At 40.5% G+C, this 16,542-nt stretch overlaps 1 protein-coding gene across 2 annotated transcripts; it reads right to left on the bottom strand.

Annotated features, from left to right (window-relative positions):
• Window positions 1-691: 691 nt before the first annotated feature.
• Window positions 692-15,512, bottom strand: rab39bb (RAB39B, member RAS oncogene family b). Of its 2 annotated transcripts, none has more exons than XM_065950387.1 (4): window positions 14,866-15,512; window positions 12,438-12,771; window positions 5,346-5,526; window positions 692-3,904 (listed from the first exon to the last, which is right to left on the bottom strand). In XM_065950387.1, exons 2-4 carry the CDS (start codon window positions 12,650-12,652, stop codon window positions 3,659-3,661), a joined length of 642 nt encoding a protein of 213 aa, XP_065806459.1. In that variant the 5' UTR covers window positions 12,653-12,771; window positions 14,866-15,512; the 3' UTR covers window positions 692-3,658. The 2 variants fall into 2 exon arrangements, with proteins under 2 accessions (XP_065806459.1, XP_020505010.1); XM_020649354.3 differs by having other exon boundaries at window positions 14,861-15,509.
• Window positions 15,513-16,542: the final 1,030 nt, after the last annotated feature.

Here is a 16,542-nt window from a genome sequence, read left to right as displayed (position 1 = left end):
ATTGGATTTGTTCAAACATGGAGAATAAGATGGAAAAACAAATAGCGCTGTCTTTTAAATACGTGATTAGACCTCAGACTGTAAATATTAATGGACGAAGCCTGAGTGATGTCAGCCATCTGTTACATCATCATCAGCAATAGCCGCCATGTTGGAAGCTACTTCAGATTTCACCAAAATACCAAACCAGTGATCCTCAACGTTTGGACACCAAGCTAACTGCTCCTGTTTCCAGTCTTATACTAAGTTTGCTTACTAACTGGCTGCTTGAATAGTTACTACCTACCAGAGAGACTTTAAACTGGCTCCTCTCGTTGAACTTTCAGCAAGAAATACGCTTTTTTTAAAGGTTGAACTTTTGTATTTCTTTAGGACAGTATTTTCAGAGCAGAAGCAAGATATTACAGAGTGTAGAGATAGCCAACATTGTTCTGTACCAGCAGAGCAGATCGCCCCGCTGGCTGACATCTGGTGAAAGAGTCTTGGCAGCCCATGAGGTGGCGCTTGGCACACAGGAGACTTTGCATCCACATCCACCCACACAGACCTCAACGCTTCCTGAGCTTTCTGCACTGTGACATCCAATCGGGAACGTTAGAAGTAGAAGAAACTTGATGATGATGCAATAAACACAACGAAATAAAATTAGCTAATTAAAGCAACATTATGGAGTTTCAAAAACACGAGAACATCAGGCTTTCTTTCTTTATTCTTCGAAGGATATTTGCAGGTCAGTCTTTTCTGTCTGGAAACATTTCACTCATTTCCATTTAGAATAATTCAGTGTTTAAAGATATGGTAATGGACCGTCATATGAATCATTTTCAATCAAGTCCCAAAACATGTATCTAACCTTTTTGTCAAGCTTTAGTAAGGAAAAAGGTTCCGCAGCCTTGACAGGAAATGTTTTCTCATTCACACATTTGTTACATGACAACCCCGGTGTAAGATCTCACCATTTCCCCCTCTTGATACATTCATCATGTTAAAATGAGATAACACAACCAAAAGTCTTTGGAGACATGTCAAAAGAGGGCAAAGAGTGTGTGAAAATGAAGCGCTCACATATCTAGAGAGGACTTTAATTAAAAACTGCAAGATGAAAGGTGTTTGTGGAGAAGATGTAGCGGAGACATTGGTGTCAAATAAGTGTTACCGATGTTGGCCAAATTATGTGGGGGGACATTCGGCACAAATGTGTAACATACTGATGCATCTAATAACTAACAACTGAATGTTTCTTTTCAGTCTTTAAATGTCAAATATTACACATGTCTGGAAGATTAACCAACAACATAGGATGATACACTGGTCCTAAACTAATCCTCTGAGAATAAATAAGTTTGTACGGGAATCTGCATGTAAGAATATATGTGAGATGTTGCCATCCAATTCTGGTTGATTTTTACTGTCCCTTCAAAATCCCCTTTTTATTACTTTATCTCTCCTGGAATTTGTAGAAACACCCACATGGGCCCAACATCTTGAGTGAAATTTAAAAACCATTTATGTTATAGTAAAACCATTGTCTTTTTAAAGGTTAATCTGACACATGTCTAAACTTGGCAGATAATTGTTAAAAACTCATTTACATGCTTCTTTGAATGTTCCAAGTGTCCAGATTCGGAAGTTGTTCTTCTGACTTTTGTGTTTTTCCACAAATGTTATGTAATGTAGAAACAATATGGATGCTCTAAAGATAACGTCTTAAATCTTATTGCTCAAAACTCATCAAGGCAACTCCATGTTTCAACCCTTCACCATAAATATACATGTAAGAGAGTACCGTAAAACCCAGGATGTAAGTCCACAGGTGTCTCCCAAAGGAGAAAAAGTTCTTAACGGTCTTCCTGTGTGACGGTTTCAATTACTTTCTGCAAAGTCCATAACGTGCAATTTCTGAGGGAGAAAAGCTGTTAGAAAGTGACATCACCAGCCTGGTCTGTGTTGCTTTGTATGTCGGACCACTTTGCATATTGAAGCGGTCACTTGCCATACACAATGAATGGGGGTCGATTTTCAATTGCATCAGGTTGTGTGCAGTGGCTGATGTTGGCGGCTGCACTTGTGGTCTTGGGGTGCATGTCTGAACATTTAAACTGGTATATTGGTTGCATCAGTAAATAGCACAAAGACAACGTTTTAGATGAAAACAAAGGCAATAATAATCTGTTTTACACATCGGATTTTACAGTACTTTTTTGGAAAAATTCAGACTCGCAGGTCGTGTTAATCTCAACTTTCTTAATACCACATGAAGCAGGGTTAAACCTTTCCACACATTGGGCAAACAAGGATGTTTCACACGGTGTTCTTTAACTGATGATAGTTTAATAGTTTGGATCCATTAGGTGGAGTGTAACAAAATGAAAACAGAAAGTTTGATGAGATATTACACTTGTGTACACATATAATAAAGGCATGAAAACCACCTGCCCGGAGGTAACCTCGTAATTTCTCTCATTCTTTTATCTCTGTTGGCTCAATTTCGATGCCTGCCAACTGGACTATCTACGCATGATTATATTATCCATAGGCGTGCATTGTGGGTAGTGTGGTTCTCTTGTGGAGGCCGAGGTCCGGTCCATCTCTGTTTGCTTTGCTTTCAAGAAATAATTTCCAGCTTGTGTAGTACCCTTCAGATGTCCAAAATCAGGCTCCAGTTGGACTTGGCTGTTAAGGTGCTTTCTGGCTCCAACATTCATGTTGATCCACCTTAAGGAATCTGCCTCTTTCAGTCATGCTGTACATGTCGTCTCTTTCCGCTTAAGGAGACAATTATAAACTGCATGGGTGGTGATTTTTTGTTATAGCGCAATATTTAGCAGAATGATAATGGATATAACCATCCAGCCAATGTCATTGAGCTCACTGGAGGCCTAAATTGCTCCAAAGAGAAATAATATGGTCTCTGGCAATAAAATCAAGTTCCAGGAAAGAAATCCATCTTCCCTTGTTTTCAGGACCTCCAGGACTCCTCCATTGAGCTCTGATGGTACAATGTAGAGCAATATTTCAGCTCAAGAGAAACACTTGTGTTAACAAGGAATGACAAAGGAAGGTTGAACCTAAAGATACCGACTGAGCTTTCGAATGATATGTTCTAGGAAGCGGTTGAACATCAACGTAAAAGTGATCGTTTTGTATGTGATCATGTAATTGCATATTGGAGGAGAGGACGAGATTAAGAAGAAGGGGTAAGAGAGGTGAAGGACGAGTATATGGGAGAATGAGCGATGAAACGAGTCAAGAGTGTCATCATGTTGGTGAAGAGCCAAAAGTGGATCCTCTCTCTAAGGCCTTTCTTAGACTTTCAGGGAGGGGTTTTGGTAATAAGCCACAACCAAAACTAAAGGAATTGAATCATGGGGATCCCTCACAGCATCTGTGATCCTTCCTCTCCCAGAAATCAAAGATATACAGAGATGGGCACAATCCTTTAGTGATCCACCTACGTTTAAGATGTTTTTTCTGACTTCCACCAGGCTATTAATGGATTCCTCAGTGATCCCCTCATGTATCCAGTCTAAAGAAGGAACAACAGAAGGGTACCGACAGTACAGTCAGAGGGCTGCTGCCCTTGTCCGTCAGCCACTTCACTCTGAACCCTTCTTGGATCCCTCCCAATTTCCCCTTCAGTTCCAAAACTCTTCCCAGATCAACATAGACAGCGGCGGTCACTCTTGGTTACTTCCTCCGAAGAGTGAACCACGTTGGGAACAAACCCGCTCTTCACACCCTCCCAGCCCTCCTGGATTGTGATTTCGCCAGACCGCACCAGGGCAAAGATGTCTCTGGTCAGCTCGGTGAAGGCATGCTCAACGTTGATGGCATCGCGTGCCGACGTCTCGACGTAGCGCATCCCATACGCCCCTGCCAGCTTCTCTGCTTCCTGGCGAGTTACCTAAAAGATCAAATGAGAGGAAATTTAAACTTTTCAATGTGGATACTGGGCAGTCAAGATCTAGTAGAAGTTCTGAGGCCTTTATCCAGAACATCTGGAAATGGCAGTGAAGTACATTTTATCAACCAAAAAGTCTAAGGAAATCGTATAGGCCAGAAACTAAATGCAGTAACCACTGGCATTTTGAGACATATACTTGCTCCGCTCCAATTTGAGTCATTGATTGCACCAGTAAGGTGTTAAGGTTTTCTTTTTGGTTTGGTTGCTTCTCACACAGAAACTTAGAAAAACCAAAGTACTTCACTTCAAGCTATTAAGCTTTTTGGTTGGATTTGTCTGGGGTAGGAGTGAGATCGTACACCTAGTCTTAAAGAATCTACCAATTATCAAGCAAGTACAATGTTGATGATCCAAGTCAGACCTTTATTCATTCTTCAACTTGCTGCTATTGATTTTATTCAACTGCATTTGTATATGCAAGTATACTAGATAGTCAGTTCAGAGCTAAGTTGGGTCAGATTGCCAGCACAAACAAAAGGCCCCCTAATTATCACGTTACTACAAGAGTACTGGCCTTTGAACGGGTCTCGATGCCATTGGTTGTGCTTTAACCTTATTATTGGTGTTTTATGGGTTCGGGTTAGGGTTGCCTAAACAAACTGTACAAGTGACTTCAGTTCAAGTTTGTTAGACTAAAAAAGGAAGGATTGAGAACACCCTAAATGAGGAACTGGAAATGTCTTGTGCATTCCTACTCGAGTCTTTAGTGCATCAATATAGCAACACTAGCAGTCTCCACCCAACACTTTCTGGACAATCGAAAAGTATGGAACCTTGAGCAGAGACCTTTTTGGAACCAAGCCCTACATTTTTAGAGGCTTGTTTTGGGGAAATTTGAGTAATTCATCAAAAGGATTTGTCAGCTACTAGGCCTTATCATTGACAAACTTGGTTATTGGAATTTTCCTCCGTCCTGCAACAACTGAGTGCAGTTATTTAATGGATGTTGCAATTCTGCGATGTGACAGAAGCGGTTTATAAATTAGCATCCTAGTTTATAATTAGGTGATAACAGTGTATGGATTAAGTTGAGAATTAAGCAAAGAGTCCTGTGTCTTGAACACTGGATTGTACATGTGCAGACGGAGTGTTTTGCAGAGCATTTTGCAGTGTCATCCTGCTATGTCTATATTCCAGATAAGATATTTTTGCTTTCTGCCTGCCAGCAGCGTCAAGAGAATTAAAGACTGAGGAATGAAGACTTGCCTCTGATCCAAGTGTGTGCTGATCTAAATGTGAACAGGGGTTTATTTTTAATACTGCAGTCTTTGCTCAAGAGTATGTTACATAACCCTGAAAAAACGCTGCTATCTCTTCAATCAACCGAACCTTATGACTATTCTTCGTTACACCTTTTCATTCACACTGATATTGTACACACCTGGCGCTGTGCCTCGAGGTCACACTTGTGGCCCACCAGTAGGAAGACAATGCTGTGCGGCTGGACATGGCTGCGTGCCTCTTCCAGCCAGTCATGGACGTTCTGGAAGGAGCGGCGATTGGTGATGTCGAACAGAAGGAGCCCGCCCACTGAGTTGCGGTAATAGGCCCTGGTGATGGACCTGCAGAGGTTACAAAACAGTCAGAAAGATCAAGTCTTTGGACCGCCATTGACAGCTTTTGAGGCCACAAGTAATTTTCAGAGAAGCCAGCGGGTGGACACTACAAACGGACACCCGGACACGTATTGTTAGCTATGTCCCATTTCGAGGGGTAGCATCCTTCAAAGGACCCTGCCTTTGTAGCCTTCATAGACCACTCAGGCTGATCTTTGATGAGACGGTCTGGTCTACAGAGGATTCCCTGTTTGCATCACCAGCTGTCCCTGCCCTTACCTTTTCTTCTCTAATCACAGCACCTGTCGCCTAGCAACCTCAACAGCGGCACCAGAACTAGCTAACATAACTAACGTTGCAACACTTTACCTATCATTTTAAAGATTGTTTGAAGTTTCAAGGCCCCTTTTGTTTTTAAATATTAGTATTGGTAATTGAGTTGAAACCAATAAGGATTAAAATTTTTATTAATTGGCCCCTTGAGAGCCCGCCAGCTGCAAGCAAGAATCTCGGTAGATGTTGGGCCACGAAGGATGTACTGGACCAATAGTATGTTGGCCGGGGAAAGGAGGACAACGCATTTGTCGGCCGAATTTAAAGGTGCCTTCAAAATACTGCGATATTCAAATGCACCTTCTGAAGGATACAGCCACTCGATTCAGACATAGCTGCTGTTTACCGCTGCAACAACGCAGTGAAGCATCAACCCCTCAAAAAATGTTGTTCCATCATTTCCACTCATCTTCTCTTTTCCCATCGTTTACCTGCCTCCAGTTCTTCAGCCACCCCTTAATGACATTCAGTTCCCCTCTTGCAATTCAGAGAATAAAAAATCCCACAGATTAATGCATAGCGTACACCTATGCGCGTTTATCTCTCTTTAAGTTAACAAGGCCAAGAGATAAGCCATTTTCAGTGAAAGGTATGATAAGATGTGATAAAAACGAGGGGGGGGAAACTAATCAGAGGAAAATTATGGATGACAGGAGGTGCGAAGAAGAGAAGAAGCAGATGTGATGGAGGTGTCAGCTGGAGGAGCTGAGAAGTTTGAAATGTATTAGATTGAGAGAAGATGCTATAGATAGCTTAGTAGAAGGAATTAAGCCAGAGATGATAATCAGCATCATTTTGGTAGCTTATGATCAGTTTAGTATTTTAAGATTTCAGCAGCAAAAAATGAGCATCTTTAATACTTTAATAGCATCTGGTATCTTTAATATACAAAGTTACTTTAGTCGAGTCAGAGTGGAAACTCGAATTGTGAACTTATTTTTAACCACAGCTCGTCTGGGAGAATTGCAGCTACATTTTGACAATCACTGACAACCTACACGCACACATTCGCACACCAACCCCCCCTTGTGATGCGTCTGTCTTCCCACAATATCCTCCCGGAGAGAACGTCAGCAAAAAGATAATGAGAAGGAAAATCACAGACTGGAGGTAGAGACGGAAACTGAGACGTGTCATGAAAGAGGAAGGAGGGAGGATTAGTCGACAGTGAGGAGGAGGAGGAGGAGGAGGAGGAGGTGGAGGTGTTTGGATATATTCAGACTCAGAGAGTGATTCATTTGATTCGACACACAGACACACGTATGTATTTGTATTCAGGTAGGAATACAAACATGAGACAACAGGGACTAAAGTGAGAGCTGCATCACCAGACAAGAACAGAAACTGAAGTGTGAGGTGGGTTAAAACTAGATTTGAGGCGGGCCAGTAGATTTGTAGGAGCTGGGAAAGGACTTAAGAAATTAAGTAGATTGACACCAAATCCCCAAAATATGTAAAACAGTGTGAGAGTGTCTTAAATACTTCCTAAAAATGGCTACAGAACTGCTATCCAAAGCATTCTTTAGTACTGTTTAGTCAAACGGTTTCCAAATCTATGACCTCAAAAAATGGAAGGTGGGCAAAAGCCAATGATATATAGATATACAAAATAATGCATAAACAATTAGAATAGGCAGCATGTAGTAATTTGTGATGATTGTAAACACAAATCTCCAAAATTACTGAGGGACAAAGAGTTTGAGACGAAGAATCCGGGTGTATATTCAGTTTTTACACAACCCAGAGGAAGTATTAAAACTGGAAATGTGTAACCCAGTACCACAGCAACCTGGGAAGTAGTCACAAAATACCATGTTAATGAACTTTCAGTTTCATTTTGTGAAGTTACTCCAACCTGTTTGGCATTACTTGATGTTACATGGCGGCATGTAGAAGACGCTCGCCATACAGGACATCACCTGTTCATCACCCATGAGACTTAAGTTCAAGCCTGGGCTTAAACCAAACCAAACTCATGACAGAATACTGAATGACCCATGGTTAACGTTGTGACACCTCGGTGATGTTTGAGAACATATTCATGAAAAACCAAATCATGTTTGGGGCTAAAATGTCATCTTGATTTCACACAGGACGCCCACATAACAATGATCCCATTAGTCAAAGTTTTGGGTTTGGCCCAACCATGTTATGTTGACTTTGTAACTGAAATATCCAACCAAGACTTTCGGGATGCAGGAACAGAAGATTCTTCCAGATTTAAAACTTTACTACCAAGGTCTCAGAGTAAATAGAGAAATGGAAAATTTGTGTCCCTTTACACAAATGTTTGGATTAGCTTTTGTCACTAGTTCAGGAAAACTGTTATACTGAGTTTCTGTTATCTACTTTTTCTTTTATTCCAAGCTTATCGGAGGTTCTCAGTTTGTAGCCATTAATTGACCGACTTGAAACTAAGAATGGCTTTCTTTAACTCGTAACACATGGAAGATGTTTGTCCCACATTTAGATGAGGTTTTTTGGAAATGACAAACTGCCATGATACTGAGTTGTAATGATGGTCTGTCACATGACACTTTTATTTTAGTTTCTGATTCTGTCAGACGTTCTCAGCCAGTTGCGAATTAAGAAAATATGAAACTATGTTCCTGTGTTCAGCTAGGATAAGATCTCTTTCCTATTTTAAAGAAATTGTGTCTGATTGGTTGATGTTTTATCTGATGACGCTCTTAAAAAAACATTAAAAAAAGAGGTGCGGTAAATCTCTGCCTCTATGAAGTGACTCGATTATTAACAGTTTGAGAGAGAAAAATGGTCAGATTTACTTTTCAAGATGGCTCCTCGATGTTTGAAGGTTTCAGATTTGTCCTTCGGGGCCTTTAAGGGACGTGTCATGGTTGCCATGGAGACACTGATCGCGCTGACAGGTGAGATTAGTTCCCTTCTGTCACGATGATGAGTGGAGCTGAGTGTGTGTGTGTGTGTGTGGGTGAGTGTGTAAGCATGTGTGAAAGATGCATATTGAGTTGTGAGACATACGTCACACTGACTTTAATATACGCCCTCACACACTGACTAAATTTAAGATGTTTAACCTTTAAGCTACACGGTTGTAGTACAGTGTCGACCTCGAGGGCAACAGTGGAATACGTGTAGGGAAATACATTTACTCAAGAAGTGTACCAAGAAAGAACTAATAGTCGGTACGTTTGCACATTTTTGCAGGTTTTTACTTGAATTCAAATCGATTACAAAGGAAAATATCGTTTAGTTAGACATTAAACTAAAAGAAATACAGACAAGTATCCTACATCAGGAACTTTAAACTTTAAAGAGGACATATTATCCCTCTTCTCCACCTTTTCAAACAGTCCCCCTGTGGTCTAAATGAAACATCTGTGCTGTGCTTTGGTCAAAATCTAACATGAATCAAGCACCAGAGGAGGTTTGTGACCCTGTATAAACCAGCTCTCTCAGAACGCTCCGTTTTGGTGTGTGTGTCTCTTTAAATGTAATGAGCCCCCCCTGAGTTTTCCCCGTAGACATCACTCCTTCGCTAGCAAGAATAAAAATCAATTAAAAGTCAATTTCCTGGTCGTGTTCTCGTACATGAGGCTTGAAAACAGGCTTATAACAAGATTTTTAATTTTTTAAAATGCTGTATTATAGTTATTCAGATACAAAACTTTGCAGCGTTTACGTCACAGATAAGTGAAAACGAGGTTATGAAGAGGTGATATCTTGGGAACAATGTGTTCACATGCCGAGGTATGTTCAAAAGGTAATGATGTAATTGCTGTAACAGGTTCTGCACACACACACACACACACACAAACACACTAACACACAGGTGATTTCACCAGACTTGTCTGAGTGTGTAAAAACTGAAGTGGTGTTTTTCTTTAGGTGTGTTTCTCGCCTGATCCCCAGCTTCTTTAGTAAAGTCTTATAAAACAAACACTTCACTTGTCATGTGTCATTGAGTCCGTACTGGATTTAAAAAAGCACACGTGAGTGTCAGAGGAAAAAAAAAAACGTCAGGTTGCGCAAACAGCAAAGTCCGCTCAGGTAGGAGGTCATCCTGGACAGACAAACAAACAGGCTCTGTGTCCATAAATGTGAAACCAAAAACAGCAGGACGTGTCATTTTTTGTACGGAACAAACTGACCTTACAGAGCACTTTTAAAAACTCAAACCACGATCAAAACCCCAGACAGCTTCCCAGTTTAAATGACGTGTTTATCACTCTAACCACCGGGGTTAAAGGTCGTATAATAAAGGTCGACTAAACTCGGTTTAACTCGTGTATCCAAATCTCAAAAACACAACAGGTTGTTAAGACACAGGGAGGCGTAAACACACACCATGTTTCTCTACCTCATGTGAATCATTAGAGTTTCATCTGTGTACTTATTTTAACCCAGCGGTGTTTACAGTGCTCTGAACACCTCGAGCCTCATTTGAATAACCGTTTCACATAATGAAGTCGTCCAGTAGTTATTCAAGTTTAGGAAGCTGCAGGCTGTCAGCGTAAACTTGAACGTGAAGAAATTATTGAGCAATCATATTAAATCATTACATTCAGAGCCTGAATGAGGGACACAAAGGTGATCTTTAAAAGACGACATTTTCTTAAAGTATTGAAGTCAGTTGTCAGTTGATAGTTTTGTATTTCAGCGTTTAGGTTTCCATGTTTTAATTTCTCCTGTCCATCCTAGTGTTGTTTGTTTCCCTTGTGTGTTTTTTGTCTTAATGTTTCATCGTTTAGTCTTAAGTGTTTCCTGTTTTATTTTGTAGTTTCTTCATCCTTGTGTTTCTTTGTTCTAGTGGTTATGTTACATTCTTGAGTTCTCTGTGTATCTTAGTGTTTCTCGATTAGATGTTGTGAGTCAGATGTGTTAGTTCTTGGATGTAGTTTGCTGGTTTTGTCGGATGTTTGTTAGTTGTTGTAAGTTCAGAGTAGTTGTCAGAGTTTCTAGTGTTTCCTTGTCGCTCCTTGTTTTCCCCTTTTTGGATTTTGTTCTTGTAAGTTTTTGTTTTGCATTTTGCCTCAAGCCTTTTTGTTAAAATACATCGTCTTGAATTTGAATATGTCTGAATTGCCCCCAGGGGACAAATGAAGTTTTTTGAATTTTCATTTTCATTTTGTTAAGCATCTGCACTTGGGTCCAGTTCGTTCTCAAACCATGACAATGTTAAAGGCCCCTTGATATGAAAATAGAAGATTTGACCCTATTTTTAACTGTTCTTGTTGCTCTTCTAGTAGTGTTCTTTTTTTTTTTTCAATTATTTATCCCCCCTATTCTTTGTTCCCCTTTCCCTGGCTGAGAAGTCAAATGTCAGATCTGCACTGAGGGAAGTCGATGATGATAAATTTAGTTTGATAATGTCGGTTTTGATGCTGATTCTAACTCTCAAAAACAGCTGTCCATGTTGTGCTTTGCCTCTGGTCACTTCCTGTCAGCACCTGTGTGTCCGCTCTGACTCAAAGCTGATCGTTTGCTCTTACTGACATTGTTCCCTTTTTTCTAGATCCTTGCTTGTGTTGTTCTTACGCTCTGATGTACGTCGCTTGGGATAAAAAGCGTCTCTTAACAAATATCCACTGGATATGAGGAAACATGATTTCTCTGTGCGACGCTTTCAGTTTCCAAATAAATCCAATTCCCAGGTTGTAAAACTTTTAGTTCCTCATTCTGTGGACATCTGAAGTGCTTGGTAAGTAAAATCTGAACATCATTTCTCACTCGCAGTAAATGGTGAATACTTTGACCTTGTTGCTTTCATTTTCTGCTGAGTAAGTAAGTGTGTGAAATTCCCAAACCACGCTCATAACTATTGATCATCGCCTCCAGGCCCGTTCTAGAGGACAAGGAACCTTCAAAATAAATCCCCAAAAACTGCTTAAATAAGATCTTAAAACAGACGGTGACATCTTTTTAAATATAACTTATGAAAACAGTATTTTAGCATTACAAAAATTAAATACTGCTCACATATACTATTTTATTTTACTTTTATTATTCTAACTGAGTGATGATACAGTTTTTAACAAAAAAGAAAAAAAACATTTGAGTGGGAATAGGAGGACTTTTATTTTGGTACTGCTACTTTAAATCACTGAAAAAAGTGACAAATTACCTCTAATTACCTCTCCAGCAAAGTATGTTGTATTTAATCTTTTCTTATCTAAGACTAGTAATGCTCAGTTAAATCCTGGTTGTATATATTCACATTCTTAGTTTTGATATTTTTAGTACTTATTTACTTTGTAGTTAATATTATATTATGTTTAAATTTGCTAACATTGTGTTTTTTGCTCCTATTGTGTGTTTGATAACCTGCTGCTGTAACGCCACAATTTCCCAGTTTGGGATCAATAAAGTCATTCTATTCTATTCTATTCTATTCTATTCTATTCTATAATTACCTTACAATGTTGCTCAATGGCATATTTAAGTAACGTTAAGACTCATATTTCTATCTGAAAACTCCATCATAGTCTTAATGTCAGCTAGTTAACTCGCCACAGATTGATTATTACATACAAACTTACTTCTGCACACACACACACACACACACACACACACACACACACACACACACACACAGCTGTTCTCACCTGAAGCGCTCCTGACCCGCCGTGTCCCAGATCTGCAGCTTGATCCTCTTCCCGGGCTCGATCTCCACCAGACGGGAGAAGAAGTCCACGCCGACCGTGGGGTCCGACACCTGCGCGAAGCGACCCTCCGTGAACCGCCGGATCAGACACGACTTTCCCACCGTGGAGTCCCCGATGACGATCAGCCGGAACTGGTAGAGCCAGATCGCCTCCATGACTTTTAGGGCTGAGGCTGTCTGCCGCTCACACAGACTCTGGGACTGTCTGTCAGTCAGTCAGTCTGTCTGAACTGTCAGTCTGATGGTAGTCTGTTTATTCTTCCGGTGTGCGTGTGCTGGCGAAAGAGAAACAGAAAGTGATTTTTTTTTAAATATCCATGATGAAACATTTTTGTTTTTAACCTTTTTCTGCAAATCAGCAAAATCTTTTTAGGATTTGTTTGCCTGTTTTTCTCAATAGTGACTTTAGTCTGATATTTGTCTGTTTCCTATGATGTACTATACACCTGAACAGTGAATAATAGAAGCAAAAGGCAACATGTGGCCTAATACTCATCCAGTAAGTTGTTCATATGAAGTGTCATATCAGTGTCTCCTAATAAAAATATATAATGTTTAAGGAGTTGACAAAGTTTCCCTCAGTTTAGGAAGCTTCCTGACCAAAGCGGACGATTCCAACACATCCATGGAGAAGTCCAGAACAAATGAAGAACGTAAACTCGTAAGGAAAGAAAGAAACATGCTGCAGAGGCAAAACAAGTGAGAAACTTAATGTTCTGTAATTCAATCTCAAGTCAACAACAAATTAAAACCAGAAAAAAAAACTTTAAAAATCACTGATTTTACAAAAAAAAAACACAAGAAGGCTCCAGGCCTGTAGGGGGCGCTGAGTGACGCGGCTTTATTCTTAACAGGGGGGGGGGGGGGGACAAGGAAGTGTTGATTAACAGACCATAAAACGAAAGACCGACCGTATAGCAACCCCCCCCTCCCCCACCACCCACCCTGTATTAACGTCCTGTTATGTTAAGTAGTGGTAAATATGACCTTCACCCCTCCCCCACCTTCAAGAATCACATGATCACAAGAGCCATGTGGCACCAAAAACAATTAATAACACACATATTTCTGGACAAACTGGCAATGATTCAGTTACTTTATTTGGCTCTTTGCCATCATCACCCCCCCCCCCCGAGACCCCCTCTAACACACATCACTGTGCTTCATTGTGTTCAGAGCGTGATTCAATTAAAACCACGAGATACACGAGAGAAAATCCTCTTATGTTTTTTTTTTTCCTCGTCACTTGATGGCATCAATCGATGTTTTTTAATAAGCCAGCTTTTCTGGATTATTCAGCCGACGTCTAAATGCCCCGTTTGATACCAGGCTCTGGTATTTGAATGCGTGACCCCGTTGACTTGGTGATAGGCTACATTTGAATCTCAGCGTTTTCTTCTTCCATGACAAGACTCTCTACACAGAGTCACAATGACTTTGAATTATGATGTTATGAATCAGGATTTAAAGAGATTTAAGTTTAAAAAAATTGTCTCCCCGTCTTCCAAGTCAAACATGAATAATGCTTACCCCTGAATGCATCACGAATTATGACCTAAACTGTGAATCCTGCAGAATACATTTCTAATTTTAGTGCTTTACAGATCGTCTCCTGCACTTTAATACTTAAACTAAAGTAATAAATCTTTACTACCTCCATCACTGACTCTAAATGTTATATATACGCCTACCCCGGATCTTTCCACTACAGCTGTGTGTGACCGGGCCACCACCAGGCGGGCACAGAGCCCCCCCATCAGCCCCCCTCTCGGTGTGTCAGTGGAGTCAGGTTGCGTAGCTCGGTCGGTATGCAAACACAAACGTGAGTGGCTGAATTAGTCGCCTTGTGGGCTCGCACACCGGATGTGTTTTAAAAAAGGTCCGGCACGACCCTGAACGCATCACATGTCCAATCATTGACATACCCCATCTGTCTCCAGTCACGTCCTGCCTGCTATATTCTAATATAACTCAACTCTATAGATAGACAGGCTGAGATAACATCTTTATTTCTCATTGTACATGCACGACATTTGAGCAGGACAAAAAAAAAAAAACCTTCTTAAAGTGCCAGATTCTGATTATTGTTGTGTTTGATTTGATTTAATGGAGCAGGCTAATGTGAGTTTTTAAAAATAATAATCCAGCTGTTTTAAGGCTTTTTTTTAGAGTTGAATCTGTGTTTTTTGGAGGGGTGTTTAAGCTCTTAAATCCACTTGAAGACGTCTTAAAGCAGAGAGTGTTTACTGCAGGTTATGTTGGGAACATGGCACATCATGACTGTAATCTAGGCCTCCCTCAGAGAACCACTTTAAGGATTATTCTACAAAAACACAAATTAAAAGAATATGAAGAGAAACAAACCTCACTTGGGGCAGGAGTGTAGCCTCAACCGGACAACTTGCTTATTTCCTTGTTCCGTTCAGGACCAGGCTGATGTGGGCTCCATGGCACCGACCAGTCTGTCTGTATCGATCCTCCTCGGGACGCAGCGAAAACAAAAACAAACAAAAACAACAAAAAACACCGAAACTGTGACAACGCCTCCGGGTCTGGATGTTTGTCTTGTACACAGAGTAGCTCCCCCACACACACACACACCCACCCCCGAGTTCAGGGCTTGATTTCCTGTGTTACTGTCAGGCCCGATGGAGAAGCAGAGAGAGAGAGAGAGAAACCCGCATCCAGAGCAGGTGCGATGTAAAAAAAAAAAAGAAAAAAAATCTATTTTCGCTTTCAACCGGATCCACGAATAAACCAGTGGAGCGTCTTTTCTCGGTTTCGGGTTGCGGGGCAGCCGGAGATGTTTATGAAGGCAGGACGAGCTCTGTCAGAGGGGAATCCCACCGTATCATGTCTGTGCTCAGCTGCTGTGTGCGTGTGTTTGTGTGGGCTTTTTCGTTGCTGATGAAATGGCAGCGGTAGCAGCAGCATCATATAGCCTGACTCATCCCGCATCAGTACCATTACCGTAAAGGACCGAGGAGAGGCGCAACACCCCGGACGAGCAAGCTCAAAACAAGACATTCACTATTATAATAATAAGATTGGCTGTCTGTGGTCGTTCTTTGAATACTTCATGTCACTAAAGTGGAAACGTGATGGCATGTGATTAAAGCCTGATTTTTTTTCAGTTGCTATATTCAAGGAAATACGAGCTGACTGTAAACACACACATCTGGTTTTCTGAAAATTAAACATTAATTGGCCTACTAAGTAATATTTTTTTATTTTATATTGGCATGCTTTGTTTTAATTGTTTTAATTGTTTTAACTTGTCATGCCCCGTGACCCGGTTCAAAGTCCACTGTCCCAGCAAAGGGGAGGCTGCACACTCACTGGGCCAGAGTGCTGACCATACTGCGCAGGAACGGAAGAGGGTGAGCTGCTAGATGGGAAGTGTAGTTTTTTTATTTTGTGTAAAAAGTGTGTGTGTGTGTGTGTGTGTGTGTGTGTGTGTGTGTGTGTGTGTGTGTGTGTGTGTGTGTGTGTGTGTGTGTGTGTGTGTGTGTGTGTGTGTGTGTGTGTGTGTTTTGGACAGACAGGCTGACGGTGGAAAAGACAAATCAGCATTTTTTGCATTTTGAATGTTTTAATATTTGGATTTAAGGGGAAGACTTTGGGTTTATTCTAAGGTGAAAACTTATAGTAAATATTTTTAAAATGTTGTTTTTCATTTTTTTTTAAAATATCCAGATTAAGAAATGTAAATATGACAAATGTAATAAAACATTTAGGCAACTAAAAAGGAAATTTACACAATATACTGAGGTTTTTCTTTTTGTGTTCAACTAATTAATCAATCTGTATTTGTATAGCGCCAATTCATAACAAATGTTATCTTGAGACAGGTGTAAAGACATTACTCATTTTTGTGTAAAAAAAAAAGAAAAAGCAGCTAAAAGAGGAGGCTCAGGAGCTCCCAGGAAAAGATAATAAAGTTCATCTTCATACTACAAAGTGTGACCTCTTCAAGCCGTTCACTCTCCATGCACCTTGTTTTGGTGAACTTGTGCCAAACCCTAAAAACACAACACTGATCCAGA

Source organism: Labrus bergylta, chromosome 22 (genome assembly GCF_963930695.1).
Source record: "Labrus bergylta chromosome 22, fLabBer1.1, whole genome shotgun sequence".
In the NCBI taxonomy this organism is placed as follows: domain Eukaryota; kingdom Metazoa; phylum Chordata; class Actinopteri; order Labriformes; family Labridae; genus Labrus; species Labrus bergylta.
Note: the sequence above shows the minus strand (reverse complement) of the source record. Positions and strands in the feature narration are given on the sequence as shown.